At 53.9% G+C, this 17,337-nt stretch overlaps 2 protein-coding genes across 2 annotated transcripts; both read left to right on the top strand.

Moving 5' to 3' along the window:
- The first annotated feature begins 21 nt into the window (after positions 1–21).
- TMEM203 (transmembrane protein 203) lies at positions 22–713 on the top strand. The gene has a single exon (XM_042879232.1). The coding sequence runs from the start codon at positions 86–88 to the stop codon at positions 494–496; it is 411 nt and encodes a 136-aa protein (XP_042735166.1). The 5' UTR covers positions 22–85; the 3' UTR covers positions 497–713.
- An 8,322-nt stretch (positions 714–9,035) lies between these two features.
- On the top strand, positions 9,036–16,967 carry LOC122184230 (ectonucleoside triphosphate diphosphohydrolase 8-like). Its single transcript, XM_042879044.1, has 11 exons — positions 9,036–9,258; positions 9,673–9,808; positions 10,627–10,744; positions 11,472–11,622; positions 12,420–12,579; positions 13,099–13,332; positions 14,301–14,573; positions 14,938–15,048; positions 15,804–15,941; positions 16,016–16,203; positions 16,697–16,967. The coding sequence occupies exons 2-10, from the start codon at positions 9,686–9,688 to the stop codon at positions 16,196–16,198; spliced, it is 1,491 nt and encodes a 496-aa protein (XP_042734978.1). The 5' UTR covers positions 9,036–9,258; positions 9,673–9,685; the 3' UTR covers positions 16,199–16,203; positions 16,697–16,967.
- Positions 16,968–17,337: the final 370 nt, after the last annotated feature.

Below are 17,337 nucleotides of genomic sequence, written 5' to 3'. Positions count from 1 at the left end.
CGGTGCGGCCGGGCCTGGCCCGGTGGCCCGGGGCCCCGTGAGCGGCGGGAGCGGAGGGACGGAGGGACGGAGGGACGAAGGGACGATGCTGTTCTCCCTGCGGGAGCTGGTGCAGTGGCTGGGCTTCGCCACTTTCGAGATCTTCTTGCACGGCCTCGCCCTGCTGGTGTTCTCCGTGCTCCTGGTGCTGAAGGTGGACAGCGAGGCCTCGCCGCTCTCCTGGTGGGTCGTTTTCGTCCCCTTCTTCGTCGCAGACGGCCTCAGCACCTACTTCACCGCCATCGTGTCGGTGCGGCTCTTCCAGGACGGCGAGAAGCGGCTGGCAGTGCTGCGGCTCTTCTGGATCCTCACCATCCTCAGCCTCAAGTTCGTCTTCGAGATGCTGCTGTGCCAGAAGCTGGTGGAGCGCACGCGGGAGCTGTGGTACGGACTCATCATGTCGCCCGTCTTCATCCTTCTGCAGCTCCTCATGATTAGGGCCTGCCGTGTGAACTGAGCCTTTGGGGCCGTCCCCGGCCCGGCGCTGTGCAGTGAGGCTGGGCGCAGGATTTGGGAGGAGCACGCCGTTCTGCTGCGGAGCATTTTGTTTCTTCAGAAACTGCTTTTGCATTTCAGGCTCATTCAGTCCGTGGTGTGAGTCTTAAAATATCCCAAGTGCAGGCACTTTATGGTATGCCAGGTGTATTATTTTAAAATAAAAGTGCGTGGAATAATTTGGTTTATTCCTCTATTCCTTTCTTCCCCAGAAAGTATCTGTACTTAAAACTGCTGCCTGAAGAGCACATGGAGGTGAAATTAATTGCTTCTGTAGGGCCAAGAGCTCTGCAGCCACCATCTCATGCACTGCCTGAGACCGTGGTCATAATGATCCATTATCTTCAGTAGAATTGCTTATTTATCTCTATCTTGCTCCTGATCAGTGCTGCATGCCTTCAGTGTGCTGGCAGCGTTTTATGGGGCTGAGCTCTGAGCCAGAGAGAGCTGCTGTGCATATTTTTGGACAGAAATGTGTATTTTTATTTTCTATTGTGGATCTGTTCCCTACAGGTAGGCATTGGGGTGCTGGCAGGGGTAGCTCAGCCCTTCAAGGAAGTGTGTGGATCAGTGTGTTAGATGCCAGTTCCTGAGGGAACTCTGTGTCACAGTGTCACAGCCACCACAAGCATGTTAAGAACCTGGGTCTGCCCCTTGACCTGTCTGTGAGACATCAAGTTTTGCTTTGATGTCGAGGCCCTGACAACTCTTCTCTTTTTTGTAATGAGAGCAGCAAAAAACTCGTCTCCTGGTAGTGGGGACCTCCAGCTTCAGCTGCTCCTTCACCCATCCTGCCTGCCCCATGTACGCAGCTGCTGGCACCACCCTGGGCTCTCTGCACTCTCAGGATCTGTTTCATGGAGATAAGCTGTTGAGAAGTGCTACAGTGCAGGGCTCGTGAACCTGGGGGACAACAAGGGGTGTAGCGGGCAGAGCATGCATTAAAAGAAGCTGAGATTTGCTGTGATGTGATCTGAGGAATTCAGTTGCTTCTGAAGTTTCATGAAGGAGACTTTTCCAGCTTTGTACCTGAGTTCTAGAAAACCTGTAATTGTCTGGCCTCTTGCATAACTTGTGTTTGCTTTTAGCGTTTTGGAAGCATGCAGGAAGGAAAGGACCAATGTCCCAATTTCTTCTTTGGTGTGCTGGTTATATAAACTCGTGGTGTGAGTTCAGAACAGATCTCATGGGATATTCCTTATCACCTTCCCTTTTGAAAAAGCTCTCTACAGCAAAGTGCCTGGTGCTTCATTCAGGGAACAACAGCTTTGTTACAGATTGCCTCTGAGGCCTGCATAAGGAGCACACAGGACATTACCATGTTGATTAATGGCAGAAACTGCAGGCTTCAAGGAGAGAATTTGCACAGAGGAGAACTTGGAGGAAAGGGCAGTGATAAATCACCCTTCCCAAGGGCTGCTCGTGCCTGGAAGCTGGGATATGAGGACCTGTGTGCTGTCCTTGTGAGCAGATGTGGGCACATAGGCTAGGAAACGTGGCCCAGGTAAACATGTGTTGGCCAAGAGCATAAATCTAAGTAATTAATCTTAATAATCTAGTATTTCAGTGAAACGCTGAAGCTCCCATTGATTCTTTTGCTTTTTAGCTGCAATCGCTGGAGATAACAGATAACTCAGATAGTAGGTTGGTAATATGTATTGAATATATGTCAAGTTTAGACAAAGGCTAGTAAGTATACTGGAGGTGTGAAAAGCCATTTGCTGCTCCCACAGTGCTCTCATTCACGATGACTGATGATGTTCTTTGTGTCTTCTGAGTTAATGTGACACCAAGCCAGATGTGAGAGCCACCTTGTGGCGTTACTGCTGCCAACGTCCCCATATGTGTGATGAGGATTCAGGTCCTGGGCCATGTTGGTGGTACAAACCCTCCTGGGCTGCCTGGGGCTGCTGAGGACGTGCAGACGTGGCGGCATCCACATGCAGCGATGAGGACGGACGGCACCAACCAAACACGTGGCTGGGCCACAGACAGGTGTCTGCATCTGCAGTGTAATGAGCAGTTAAAGGGCACGGGGGAGCTGTGCCTGCCTGCGGTCACCAGTACCCATGCAGTGAGAGAAGGGGTTGCTGCTGAGCTAAGTGCGGTGTTGCAGAGCCAGGTAGAAAAAGGAACTGACTGAATGTGTACAAGGGAGTGATTAGTGTTGGTTTTGACTGCTCCTGGCATATTTCTCTCACTCTGCTGTGCTGCTGGTGAGTGTGCTTGTGGTGACCGAGCTGTGTGGCCAGACTGAGCAGAGGGAGCTGGGATGCTGGGGAATCACAGAATGGCTTGGGTAGAAGTGACCTTACAGCCCCCCAGCCCCACTCCTGCCGTGGGTTTGTTGTCCCCCACCAGCTCAGGCTGCCCAGGGCCCCATTCACTGCCTGGGCACTTCCAAGAATAGGGCACCCACAGTTTCTCTGGGCAGCAGTGCCAGTGCCATTTCCTATCTGGGAGGGTGGGAAGTGAATCCCACCAAGGAGATGCATACCTGAGGTGCCAGCAAAGTGCTCATGGGCTGACTAGTGGGAGAGGGGATGTGCTGCTTCTCCATCCCAGCCACATCTTCTGGACCCTGGGCTCCCCTTCTCTCCTTTGCCTGTAGCCAAAGGAGAGGCCCCCAGGCTGCTGCTGAGCCCTTGCCCTTCTGGCTCTCACCAAGCTCAGTTCAGGCTGTCCAACAGGTCTGGCCATCGCTAGCAAGGCATCAGTGGGCAGATAGAGAGGAGCACCGTGGTGGCTTAAACCTTTTCTTCCCCAGCAGCCAGGTGAGACTGAGTGGTTCCAGGCAGGGGTTGGCATTTGGGGCATGGTCAAAGGCAACTACTGCCTGTCGGGACATTGGCAGTGCCCTGTGAGTACAGGGCAGACCTCTCCCAGCCCTGGGAGATGCTCTGATGGCAATGAGACAGATGGCTGCTGCTTTTCTCCCTAGTGAGCTGCTTTTCTCCCTTGTGCACAAAGAGGGAATTTCCACTGGTGATGAAGGTTGTCCCTGCATGCTGGTGCTTGCTCATCCGTGCTGTCACAGAGAGGCAGTGGCAGAACGGGTGTCAGTCGAGCAGGATCCCTCAGCTAGCACTTCAGGCTGGGCCGTGTGGTGTGACCTGCTTCTGGACTGGGTGTCCCCAGTGACTCTAAGTGGCTTGTGCTAGCCTTGGATCACTGCAAGTAGAGGACAGGAGCGCCCATTTAGCTTGGTCCTTTTGAACCTTTAGGTGGCGCCGGCACTCGGATGTGGGGAGCTGGCTCCTCTGCTTCTGCATCTCCTTTGAAGTGGTTTTCCAGGGCTTGGTGCCAACCAGGTGAGGCCATGCTGTTCCCAAGCTTACCTTGAGTCAGTCCACTTGGAGCCAGCTGTTGCTCACTTGCGTCACGTTATGGTGCCCCAAGGTCACAGCACCTGGGAGGAAGCAGGAGCTGTTTCTTGTCCTCTCCCTGCTTGCACGACAAGTTCATCCCCACTCTTGGGGATGCACCCACAAAGCCACAAGTCATGGTCCACAGGCACTGTGTCACCTCACTGACTTCTTCACATGGGGCTGGGGTGAGGACTGGGGGTGGTATGGTGAGGGTGGGACAGGGCTGGCGTGAGTGGTGGCACTGCCAGGGTCTGCTGAAGTGTGTGAAGGACACAGAGGAGGAAGGACATGGTGGGACATGGGGATGGAGAGGAGTGGGAAGCAGGAGGAATCTCTGAGTCAGGAGAGGACGCTCACTGAGTCCTTTGGGGATGGATGGATGCCTTTGGGCTGCCGGTGCTCCCCACCCACCCAGCTAATTAACACAGGAAAGGGGCACACCACGAGAAGATCAGAGAGATGATGGTATCCCACAGCCTCGCTGTGACACGGGGCAGCTCCTGGCACTGAGCAGTGGTGGGGCTTGCCCAGCCCCATCAGACCCAACCTGACTGTGTCACCAGGCTGTGGGGTGTGACACGGGATGATGCCACATCCACCTTCATGCGGCTCATCCTGCATTTCGTGCACCCCCAGCTCTGTTCTCCAAGGCCAGGCAAGCTCTCAGGTGCGTTTGGGGACACAGGGGTGGCATGGAAATGTGGGTGCTGCCCTCAGGGAGGGCGTGAGGACTCCATACACAGTGGGGAGGTTGTGGTGTTCTGGCACCTGGAGCAGCCAGGCTGCTTCCTGGGAATCGCTTCATGCTCAGGGACACAAGTCCTGCAGCAAAACTTCTCACTGAACCAATGCGGTTGGGGTGATATGAGCTGTGAATGCTCCTGGGAGCATCCCCCCGTGCTGGGGTTGAGCCTGTGGCAGGGACGGCCCCAGAGCTGGTTGTCACCCCTCTCTGTGTCCCAGCACTCCCTCTGCAACAGGAGCAGCTCTTGGACAGACAGCTTTGTGTGGTGGTGACCATGCTGGAGGGAGATCAGTCTGGTTTTGCCCTGTCTGTATCATTCCTTCAGAGCATAGCCCAGGCCAGGACACCCTGACCAGGCTTCATATATGGGAGGAACAAGTGTCCAGTATGACCTGAGATACCACAGGGACATGAGGGATCCCAAAGCAGACAGCTGTGATGACTTGGTCCCAGCAGCATCCAACTGCATTTTGATATGGGAACACCTGGGAGCCTTCTCAACATGGCTGTGGCTTTCACATGGCAGTGTGCTGGGAGTCAGGAGCTGGGAGATGTGCCTCTGGAAGGATGCTTGGGCTGTGGTTTGGACAGCATCCTGCTTTGCCCCAAGTTGGTGGGAGCAGATGTGCCATGTGAGCAAGCACACATGGGCTGTCTGAGGAAAATGATGTGGGAGATGTAGAGAACCTGGACCAGATGGCACCATTGGTGCTACTGCCATGGTGGGAGCCCCAGCCCCTGGATATGGGCTGTGTTTTCCAGAGCCATTCTGTCATGCGTAGATGTCTGGAGCTGCCCTCAAGTAAACCCAAGTCTTGCGAGCCCTAACTGAGAGCAGCCACTGACTGCTGGGTTTGCTGAGGGAAAGGTAAGAAAAGGCCAAATTTTAGTTGGGCTTTGAGGCTGGACACAATCATCTCAAATATCTCCACTTCATCTCCACTAAGCACACTTCTGACATCTGCCTCCCAGCTGCGCTGCAGCTGTGGTGCCAAGCCATGCTGCACATTGCGGTGTGCACTGCCACCCGGGGCTCGTGGCTAGGCTGCCTCATCTCTTCAAACCCTAGAGACTGAGGTTTGTGAGTGGGGCAGAGCCTTTACTGACTCATCTCCATCAGCTGCTCTCTGTGCTTGAAACTCACCAGCTTTTTGCAATGTTCAGTGCAGAGGATTAGTAACCCTGGCAGCAAGCCTGGATGATTTCTTTCTTTCAGCCATTCATTTCCACACGTGCAAGGGAAATACAGCTTAAGTAAGAACCATCTGTTGCTCAAAAAGAAGCCCTTCACTGGTGTGCTTCCCCCTCTCACTGCCCCTGCCAGACTCGCTGCGCATCCCAGATGCTGTCTGTAGGGCAGACCCATCCGGTCCTTGGATGCTTATCACCAGCATAGAGGGCAATGTCACTCCTTGGTGCTCCCCACCTCCACAGCACCCACACCCCTTTCATCCCACTCACTGTGCCGGCCTCTTTGCTGCAAAGTGGTGGGGGACTGTGGGCAAGACACGCATGGAAGGAAACCAGGGATGTGGACACTCTTTCAGAGGGCTACAGAGAGTGAGACACCAAGATCAGAAAGGAGCTCACTGGTTTACTGTGTGTGCAGGAGGTAGAGACAACACATGGGTGTCAGGAGTGGGAATTCTATGATGTGCTGATGGGCTTCCCAGCTCATCCTGTATTCCCATAATTAAGCTTTGTTTTGTGTTCAATAAGCTCCTGTTCAGAGGACGTGTCTTACCTCTGTGTAGATGACAGCAAATTGCAGCCCTGGTGGCTCAGCTCCAAACTGCTGGGAGCACTGGCACAAAGTGATCAGAGAACACCTAGAAAATGAAAAAATAAGCAGTGCTTCATCTCAGTTTGTCAAGAAACCATGTGAACATAAGCTGGCATCTTTTCTTATGGGTGACAGTCCCTTTAGAGATAAGAGAGTCTGCAGCCTCATCTTTGTTGGATTTTGCAACTGCATTTTGTATCAGAGAAGTGGTCCCAAGGAGCCTGCGCGATGGTCTTCAGTAGTTTGTGTGAGAATAAGCTCGGCTGCCAGGAGTTGGAGCACACAGCCTTACAGCAGTACTTACAGGCACCTCCCAGAGCACAGGGGCTTCCTGATCTCCTGCAGCCTCCAGCCTTGCAGAGGGAAACCTCCACCACGTCACTGTTCCATCTTCTATCTCTTCCCTATGGCCCTGCTGATTGCACAGAGCAGCTCTGCAAGGAGATCTCGATGTTAGGATGCTCTTGTTCGGCTTTGGCTAATTCAGGGCTTGGGTTGTGGAAAAAGTAGTGGCCAGTGGGAGGGAAGCCCAGAGAACAGGACTTTGATTGTGAGCCGGTCTGTGGGCTATGCGTGGGGCTGTGCAGTCAGAGCCATCAGGGCATGTGTGGAAAGAGCACAGGGAGGAAAGGTCTGACGTGCTATTTACCCTCCAAGAACTGTAGGAGTATGGGGGCGCACATCCCTTGGGCAGCTCTGAATGTCTCCAGCTCCAGCAGTCCTGCTGGAATAAGGGCACCAGGCACTGGCACTGCCTGCACACACGTAGCAGCTGTGGGCAGGTGCTGGGCTGCACAGAGCCTCCTGCTGATCCGTGACTTCCTTCTGGGTCTCAGAGTCACGTGAAAGCCTGGGGACAAAGACATGGCCCTCAAGAGCAGATCAAATAGGTGTGTGCATGTACTCTGGCCGTGCCTCCTGCTAAAAGCAGATTTGTCAGTCTACAGTTGGAAGAATGGGGCTGTTGGGTCACTTTTGAAGTTATGAGCAAACACCACTTTCCGCTCCATCACAGCACATCCCTGACGGCAAACAGGGCCGGGGCTCACCAGAACCAGGACTCAGCACCCACGACTAAGTGTGCAGCCCCTGCCCATGCTTTTATAGACCACTCCCTCAAGTGGCATCACTCTCTGGCATGGAGTCAGGGCTGTTATCACCTCCCAGAGCCCAGCTGGGACAGTGACACCCATGAGAAAGTGCACATGGGCAGATGTTGGGGGAACCAGCCTTGTGCCTCCTGAGAAGAGATGGGGCTGGTGCTCAACCTAGAGGTAATTATCTGATTTGATTATCCAGGGTGGAAGCAAGCCTACTAAGAAAGGAGGCACTAAGAAAGGAAGCAAAGCTGCATGCTAAGGACATGATGCAGGTTTGGGAAGGGATCTACTGCACGTGGCCTCCAGTTCACCCCCGCACCCCACTCTCTCCTGTTCCAGATGTATCTGCGAGGAGAGTTGTGTCAACAAGATCACTAAGCCCTTCCCTGTGACTTGCCTCAAGATTTTCTAACTGAGCTGTTTAAAGACAGCGTTCCCACTCCCAGCAAAGCTTCTGCCCTGCCCTGTACCTGCCCAGAGCCGTGTGCCCACTGCAGCCCTGCCCCAGCCCTGCCAGCCCCCGGCACCAGGCAGGCTGTTTGCTCAGGGACAGTGCAGGGGAACTGGTTCTCCTGCCTTCACTCCTCCACAGTTCCTCGCAAGACTCATCCATATTTCCTCCAAGGGGAAAGGTGGATGTGTGAGGGATCTCAGCTGGTCAGTGTCCCCGATCCTGCCTGGAGATGGGGCCCCGCTTCTCAGAAAGCCCCGTCCTGGCTGCTGCACAGACAGCAGGAAATCTTCAGACCCAGGGAGGGAGAGGACACTCATCCATTCTCATCCAGTGAAGCAACCAACTTGGGTCCGAAGGTTGTGTGATGGGTGGAGATGGGAGTGGAGTGGTGCCACAGTCTGGGCTCCAGGTGTCCCTCAGCAGCACGTGGCAATGTGAGGGACACCATGGTGACAGGCTGGGCAGTCTGTGCTGCAGACAGAGAGTTCAGGGGTGGCTGAGCCCCTGATTTCACAGGGGGTTAAGCTGGAGCACACAGCCATAGGGCAGAGTGCTCCAGGAAGGTCAGACAGTGCAACAAGAGCTCCTCCCTGCCAGCACCTCTGTGTTTGACTCAGCTGAGATAAGGCAGCCAGAAAGTACATCTTTCCACCGCAACCAGCCCCGTGACAGCTGGGTCATACACAGGGAATGGCTGGCTGCCCCAGCTGGGCCATGCTGATGTCCTACCCTGCACCCCCCAGCAAAGATCAGGGAACAATGCTGAGACCCCCATCAGGACCACCCTCCTGTTCCATCACAGTAAAACCTCCGGTCGAGTTGCCTTCGCTCTGTGTGTGATCCAGGGCAGACTGGAAACATCTCTCTCACCTCTTAGCCCTGCTGAAGCTCAAAATGGAAGTGTTAGGACTGGTGAGAGGGAAGAGAGAACAGAAGTGTATGCATGAGAGGAGAGTGGAGGAGTAAGAGTTAACCATGATCAAAGCCAAGGTGTGACCCAGCTGCTGCAGGACTCTCATGCATGATTCCATTCAAATGAGGAGGAGGAACCTACTGGGCAAGGGTAAGGTGTCAGAAAAATGCAGGAGCCGAGTCATAAATACACGTTAATCAATCAAGAGTTTTCTCTAATTTTCTGATGAAGTTTGAGGTAAAATAATGGGGAGACGACCTTCAAGCAGTGTCCACTTCCAAAGGACATAAACAGAGCCCCAGCTGGGCAGCGGAGGAGCCCTGAGCCGTGGTGAGGACACACAGCAGCTCCAGAGCCACAGGTGAGCTGAACACACAGATTGTGCAATGGCATCACTGCCCCTTTCTGCAATACCTCTCAGTGAGTTTTGTTGTGATTTCCCATGTCCCTCTCTGTTTGGCACAGTGTTTTTGTACTTCTGCCAGACCTGATCCCTTCCCATAGCCATGAGCTGAGCAGGAGGGGCTGCGGGGAATAGAGGACCACTTGTCCCTACCACGGTTGTGCCAGGCTGCTGGGGACCTGTCCCTCTATCTACACCCCCACACTTTTATCCTGATACTGCTGCTCTCAGAAAAAATTATATTATCCACTGAGGACCTTTGTGCCTGTGATAGCATCAGTCTGGGGAGAGCTTTTGAGGATGCTCTCTTTGCAGCTCCTGCCAGCCAGCCGTGCCCACCCACCCCCCTTGTACCTCTGTTTGGGTTTGCAGGTGCCTTCCTGTGATGTTCATTAACAAGAAGCTCTTCACCACTGCCCTCCTCGGGCTGCTGGTCACACTGTCCATCATCGCCCTCGTCCTCAGCCTGGTGAGGGTTGAAGATGTCACTCTGCCACCCACAGTCCAGGTGAGCCAAAAAAGGGTCCCAGAGCAGCACTGGGCAGGTGAGAACCAATGGCTTGTCTTTGGGGTTGGGGCTGACAGAGTTGCTGGGACCTGCCATGTTGCAGGTGGGTGTTTCACTTCCATTCCTGGTTAATACAACCTGAGCAGCAGAGAAAAGCCTTCTCTGAAACCCACTGCACACGCACACGTAGGTAGGGCAGAGTTCTGCCCGCTCCCTCTGCGCTGCAGCACGACGCACCTCCACGTGGCCTTTGTCCCTGCAGCTCCCCGGGCTCCATCCCGGCTGCTCTCACAGCAGCACCACACTGCAGCTCCTCCTGTGCAGCCTGGCACCCCACCTGGTTGCCAGGTGCAGCGGGGGCTGAGTTCCCACATTGAGTGGAGGTGGGGGGTTTTAGGGGGCTGGTGGTGCAGCTGGCTGCTCATGGGCTGCGTGGGGCTCTGCCAGGCTGGGGAGCAGGGAGTGCTGAGATGGGGAGCTGCTGGCCCAGGGGTGGGGCTGGAGCAGACACGAGAGGTATTCAACCAATAAAGAAAATAAGAAAGCATGAGGAAACCACCAAGCAAATGCTTGAGTGAGCTGGCATTATTGAACGGCCCTGAGCAGAAGGAGCTAAAAGTCTCTCAGCTGCTGTGATAAGTGCCTGTGCTGAGGCTGTGTGTGGATGGGATGTGTCCTATTATCGCTGCGCTCTGCCTGGTGCACACAGCCCTACCTCACAGAGCTGCTTTTGAGGCACGCCCTGGGCTGATGAACCTGGCAAGGCCGTGGCCAGGCTGCTCCTCCCGCCAGCGTGATGTCTTGGTTGTTCCTTCCAGTACGGGATGGTGTTTGATGCAGGCTCATCCCACACCTCTCTGTTTGTCTACGAGTGGGACTCGGACAAGCAGAACAACACCGGTGTGGTCAGCCAGACCTTTTCCTGTGACATCCAGGGTCAGTATTCCCTGGGCAAGGGCTTGTGTGGTGGGTGGGTTGACCTGGCCTCCCTCTCCTTGGCCTGCCCATGCTGCACAAGACCAAACATTTGGTGGGGTTGAAATGTCTTGGCCTTCCTCTGAATTTCATCCTCCACTTTGTACTGCACAAGTTGTCCTGAGGGGGAAGGTCTCATCCTGAAACAGTGCATCTAGGGGGTTGTGGTGGGGACCCTCAGATAGCTCTTGCCCTTTCTGGCTGATGCTTTGGTTCACTTAGTGTTTGGAGGTGGCAGGTCCCACTGCTTCTGCTTTCAACTTCTTGGGCTCTGCTTTGCCTCTGTGCTCTCTGTGCTCCTGTTCTGGCATCTAAAGAGGATGCAAGCATGGGCAAAGCCTCACCATCATGGTATGGCACTGACACTGCACAAGGGACTTCTTAATGGGGAGAAAAGGGACTAGGAAGAATAGCCTGCCTCTTGATGGGTGGGTGCAGAGAGCCCAAACCTGTCTAATTGCAGTGATGAAACGTGGACGAGTGTTACACACCTGCACAGGGCTCAGCTAGGACTGTAGGTACAGTGGACCAGCCTGCAGAGGGGGAGATCTGTGAGCCAGGTCCTGCAGGACGGGGGGACCCTGATAAAGAGCCCATTCTTGCTAAGAGGTGACAGATCTCACTGCCCTGTGTCTTCCCAACCTTTGTCTGTTCCTCATTAGCCTGTCCCAGCCTGATTCTCTTCCAGGGCCAGGCATAACAAGCTATGCCAATGATCCCCCGAAAGCTGGTGATTCCTTAAGAGAGTGCCTGGAAGAAGCCCTGAAAGTTGTTCCTGCTGCAAAGCAGAGGGATGTCTCAGTTTACTTTGGAGCAACAGCAGGCATGAGACTACTGAGGTACTGCTGTGGGGTGTGGGGCTGGCGGGGCACTGCATCCTGTATGGGGCTGGGCTGCCAAGTGCTCTCAGCTCTCCTGCTGCCCTGAGCCAACCCTAGGCAGAAGACAAAGCTGGCCCCCGGGTGGCTGAGCTGCTCTGGGGTCAGGGAGGCTGCCTGGGACCCTACAGCCCAGAAGGGTCCTGTGTCTGCCAAGATGTGATGGTGGGAGGGCAGGGCAGAGGCAGGAGGCAAAGGGGTGCTGTGGGACCTGGCCTTTCCCCATCTAGTATTAACTCTCTTCAAATGTCAGCTTTCATTTCATGGCTCTTGGTTTTATGGTTACACATTTCTAACATTATTTCAGTGCCTTGTTAATGTGATCCCTTCTCTGTGGAGGAGCTGGGTCATACCCTGAGGGTTACTTGCTTCAGAGACTGAGCACAGCCCACAGACCCACACACTCTGCCCCACTCAGAGGTCTGAAGCCATTCTGGCCCTGTCCTGGCAGAACCTCCCGAGCTCAGCAGCCAGTCATATGTGAGTGGTCACCTGTGACCCTCAGCACATTTGAGGGTGACACCAAGCTGAGTGGTGCAGTCACATTCCGGAGAGAAGGGCTGCCACCGAGAGGAAGCTGGTCAGGATGCAGAAAAGATGGCGAGGGACTCTGTCATAAAGTGTAGTGATGGCTTTAAATAGGTCGGTTTAAGTTAGATATAAGGCACAAATTCTTCAGTATGAGGGCTGTGAGGCACTGGAGGATGCCCAGAGAAACTGTGATGTCTCATCCTGGGTCCCATCCTTTGAATCCTTAGGGAACAGAACAGCTCAGCTGCAGACCAAGTCCTGGCCGAAGTTGCTAAAACCATACAAGAGTATCCTGTGGCTTTCTGTGGGGCTCAGATCATTACAGGAGAAGAGGAGGGAGCTTACGGTTGGATCACCATCAACTACCTGCTGGAGTCCTTCACCAAGGTGGGAGGGGAGAAGCACTTGTTTCTTTGCCAGCACAGAAGGAAGGGTCACTAGCAGTGATCTGAGGGAAGCAGCCAGTGCTCCTCTGACTTGTTTACAGTGAAAGACGGGAAAAATCAGGAATGGGGGTGTTCCTGCAGAAAAATGGGGGCACATCTTTGCACCACGTGGGAACATGGGAATCCTTTAGGAGCCATGCAGCCCAATGAGGACAGTCTGTTTGCTCCTGCTGGCTTTGCCTCACTGCCTAGGGAAAGTCCACGTCCACGTCCACGTGGTGCTGGGAGGCCTCAGTTTGGGTTCCATTTGTCACACTGAAGGAAGCTGGAGCCAAACACCCTGTTCCCTTGCTCCCAGTGGGACAACGGGACCTCATGTACATGAAGAGCCAGCCTAAGATCCTTAATCCACCTAATTTAATAACAACCCTCCATTGACTTACATGGGGTGAAATTTTGCTGAGGGCAAGTAATTCCAGTAGTCCCATACTCCTCTTCCTCTCCTGCTTTGTCTTGACAGTACTCCCCAAAAGCACACATGTGGGTCCATCCAGAGGCAGACGACAGTTTTGGGGCACTGGATCTTGGAGGAGCATCAACTCAGATCAGCTTTGTCCCCAAAGGTTCATTTATAAACTGGAACGAAACCTCCAGGTTCACGCTGTATGGTTACAACTACAACATCTACACTCACAGCTACACCTGCTATGGGCAGAACGAGATGTGGAAGCGCCTGGCAAAAGAGTTAATTGTGGTGAGAGGAGAACTGGGGTGGGTGGGGGAGAATTAGATTCTATTCTTGTGATAACCACGCACCCTCTTGTTAATATAGTAAAAATATGAACAGATAATGCTCATTCAGAGAGGCATCAGGAGAGACTGAGAACTGGCAAAGGCTCCCTGGGTTTGGGTAGGCAGGTGTGGGGAAGAGCATGGCATCAGAAGGGAAGACTTGGGAGGGTTTGTCTGGATTTGTGCATCTGTCTCACAGAAGGGTGCAGAAATGTCAGGATCGGACTCTTCTTGGAGAAGCAAAGTGCCATTTCCACAAGCAGGAGCATGGGACCAGGTGCAGGGAAAACTTCCTTCCCAATAAAGGTGGACAAATATTGGATTAGGCCCAGAAATGCTATGTAGTCTCCATCCTAAACTTGATGGGACAAGGCTCTGAGCAACCCAACCTTGTCAGTGATGCTTTAAGGAGGGGATTGGTACGGTCTCTGATAGCTGCTCCCCAATTGCTTTATGTCTGTATGAACATGAGGAAAGAGAACAGATACATTTTTCAGGGCATTTCTGGAAGGTCAGAGGGAAAGAAGATCTTCATGGAGGAGCAGCCTGAGAGCAGAAGCATTTGCTCTTGCTGCACATCCAGGAAGGTCTCCTGGTGTCCCTGGCTGGGGCTAGAACTGGAGACAGGTAAGAGCTGGGATGGAAAGGGTTCTGTACGTCCCAGAAGACCCTGCTGGGGCTGCAGCATTTGACTGCTTCAGTGGAAAGGAGTAGCACTTGGGACTGGACAAGATGTGGGGAGAACCAGAGCTAAGCTCTGGGTGGAACTGTGGACAGACAAGGTCAGAATTGAAGTGTGAAGGTCATTCCCTGCTGAAGAGGTGGGAGATGCCTGCACACCTATGTCCTGGGAGGAAGCCACCCAGCATACCCAGCAAGAGGTCTGGAGGAAGCTGCAGCCTGCAAATCATTGGATTTTGCTGTTCTCAGGAGTCGCCCTCCAGCACGCTAGTTGAACACCCTTGCTACCCCAAAGACTACAAGGAAACCATCTCGCTGTCTTCCTTCCGCACCAGCCCCTGCACCAACCAGAGTGACCCACACCTGCCTCTTGATGACAGAAACGTGACCCTGGAAGGCAGGAGCAATGCCAGCGGGTGTTTGGCTGCTGTCAAGAAGCTCTTCAACTTCTCGGCATGTGGGCAGAGCCAGGACTGCTCTTTCAATGGCATCTACCAGCCCCCTGTCAGCGGGCAGTTCATTGTAAGGCAAACCCCGTCCTCCTCCCCCCAGCTGTGTGTCCCCCCAGTGCTGCAGTGTCCCACTGAGCCCCGTGCCAATGTCACCTCCCCGCAACAGAGCGGGGCAAGCAGCACCCACACTGCCAGTGCCCCACGGCGCACCAGGGGTTCCAGGCAGCTCTCAAAATGGGACCCTTCCAATAAAACAGATGCTTAGTGAGACCCCCAGCCACCATCTCTTCTGGGACAGGGATACTGATGCTTGGGGTTGGGCAAGGCTGGGACAGTCCCAGTGAAAGCCATTTATGCAAGCAGGCTCTGTTGCTTGGAGGGAGAACAGCATCCCTCACTGTAACTCACTGGTATTTCTACCTCTTGCTTTTCAGGCCTTTTCTGCTTTTTACTACAACTTCAAGTTTCTCAACCTGACTGAGGGACAGTCACTGGCCACCGTCAGGGAGACCATTGAGCATTTCTGTGCAAGAACCTGGGAGGACGTATGTTTCTTGTTATGGGAAGCTATGAGGAAGTTTCAAAAGCAAATGGGTGGGGGAAGAGGAGCAGTGACTCTGCCAGGTTGCTAAGCTGTGTCCTATGTAGCCATCCCAGAGCTCAAGGAAGGAGCCAGGACAATCCTGCAGCCACCCTCAGGGGCTCATACAACATGGGGAAAGGGGTTGGTCAAATCATCACAGGAGCTGCGACGGAGGTGAGGATGGAGCCCTGGGAGAGGGTTGTGGCTGACACCGCTTTGAGGAAGAGTCCAAAGGGGCAAATAAGGCCAAGAGATGTGGTAGCACCACCATGGGACAGAGAGCAGGAGCCCCTTGCACAATAAGGCTGAGATAGGAGAATGTGGAGTGAGAGGACCTCCATCCAATGTCTATTTCACGTGGGAATTAGATTTTCCTGAGAGGAGGTGTCCTATGTGGACTGGTCCAAAACACCACAATTTATAGAAACTAGAGCTAGACAAGACCTGCAGGGATCACCGAGCCCAACCCGGCCCCACAAAGCACCACTCACACCCCAACCCTACCGCTGAGAGCAGTGTCCCTGTGCCCCCTGAGCACCTAGGGCCGTGTCTGCTGCCCTGGGAGCTGTGCCATGCCCTGCATCCAGGTCATTAATCATAACATTAAAGACAACTGGTCCTAAAATGGAGCCCTGTGGACCCCTACTAGTGTCTGCTTACCAACCTGGAAATTGCCTACAAATAACTTTGTTTCTTCCTCTAACATGCTCCTCCCAGCTGTCTTCTAATTACCCTGAAGAGAATCCTGAGCGACTACCTAAATACTGCGCCAACGCCAATTACATCCTCACACTCCTCCTTGATGCCTACAAGTTCGACGAGGTCAGCTGGAACAACATCTTCTTCCAGATAAAGGTCAGCAGGGAACTTGGCCAGCAGGTGGGAACGTGCAGCACTGGGCTAACTCAGCATCTCTTCTCCTCGGGCAGGTGGGAAGCACCAGCGTGGGCTGGACACTGGGCTACATGCTGAACCTCACCAACATGATCCCTGCAGAGGCTCCAGTGTGGGTGAAGGGGCACACACCCTCCTTGTGGGCTGCAGCTGTCGCCTTCATCACCCTCGCCTTGGCCTTGGGGCTCGTTGCGCTGCTTGTGCTTTTGTGGACGTAGGAATGGTAACCTCTACCACACTGAAGAACCAAGGGTTGGCTCATAGAACTGTCCCCAGACATGCAGACAGGCATCACGGGAGGATTCCTGAGGATCCCCTCGAGGGATCAGCCTACACACCACAGCCAGGCCAATCCACCTCCTCACACCATTAATCCTGTAAGAGATTTGTCCTCCACCCCTCTGGCTGGAGCTTGGAGAGCCCACCTGGCTGTGCAGGGCCTGAGTGGCAGACCATCATGGGTGCTGGCAGATGGGTGCGAGGTGCTTCCTCCAGTGCTGGGTCTGACCACGGTCAGCAAGGAAGTTTCCTGCCAGCTGTGCCAGTCTGAGTGCACAGATGATTCTGTGATGCCCCAGCTGGCTTTCCTTATGAACCTACTGCCTGGGCTCAGCTGTTGGCCTAGGAGTTGAAATGCAAATTGAATATCCACAGTCCATGTCCCTGCAGAGCGCATCTCATCATCTCATCCCGTCTCAACATCTCTTTTCTTACAGGATAGAGGGATCATTATTCCGCAGTGCCTTCCTGGACACCAGACTGTGGATGCCAGGCTGCAAATGCAGATCTTGCCCTGACCCGTGCATAGTGCTGAGCTGGATCTTCCCTATGGCTGTGCCCTTACCTTTGCCTTTGGTTCTGCTCACTCCTTATTTGCCCCACGCATGATTCACTTTGTTATTTGCTGGGAGCAAGTCTGCCTCCCAGCAGCACAGAACTGACCTTTGCAGTTGTTGCAGAAAGGCAGGCACCCAGCCACTCTTGTTATCCAGAAGTAAACACTGGAAAAGGCAGTGAAGATGGAAATGCTTGTTATTTTGCTCCTGAGCCGATAAGATTTTATTGCTTCCGCCTCAGAGGTAAGGGCTGGTAATGGCAATGGGGACACAGGAGAAAGGGGACAGGACTTCTGCCTCAGCCGCTGGAAGCAATACGAGGCTCCTCCTCAGCATTGTTCAGTGCTGGAGATCACCCACCAAACTTTGGTGGGGAATGAGGACAAGGCCCTTTGCTTCCAAGAGGGGTCTGCCAAACTCCTGTGTGCTGAAAGGAATGGTGAGATGTGTGCCTGGCACAGACATGGGGCACAGCCAACAGGAGATTGACCTTGTGCAGGAAAGCAGGGGGGCTGCTGACA

Source organism: Lagopus leucura, unplaced genomic scaffold (assembly GCF_019238085.1).
Source record: "Lagopus leucura isolate 7727_CA_CO unplaced genomic scaffold, USGS_WTPT01 Super-Scaffold_100022, whole genome shotgun sequence".
Taxonomy (NCBI): Eukaryota; Metazoa; Chordata; class Aves; order Galliformes; family Phasianidae; genus Lagopus; species Lagopus leucura.
The sequence above is the reverse complement of the archived record's forward strand: the minus strand, read 5'-3'. Positions and strand labels throughout refer to the sequence as shown.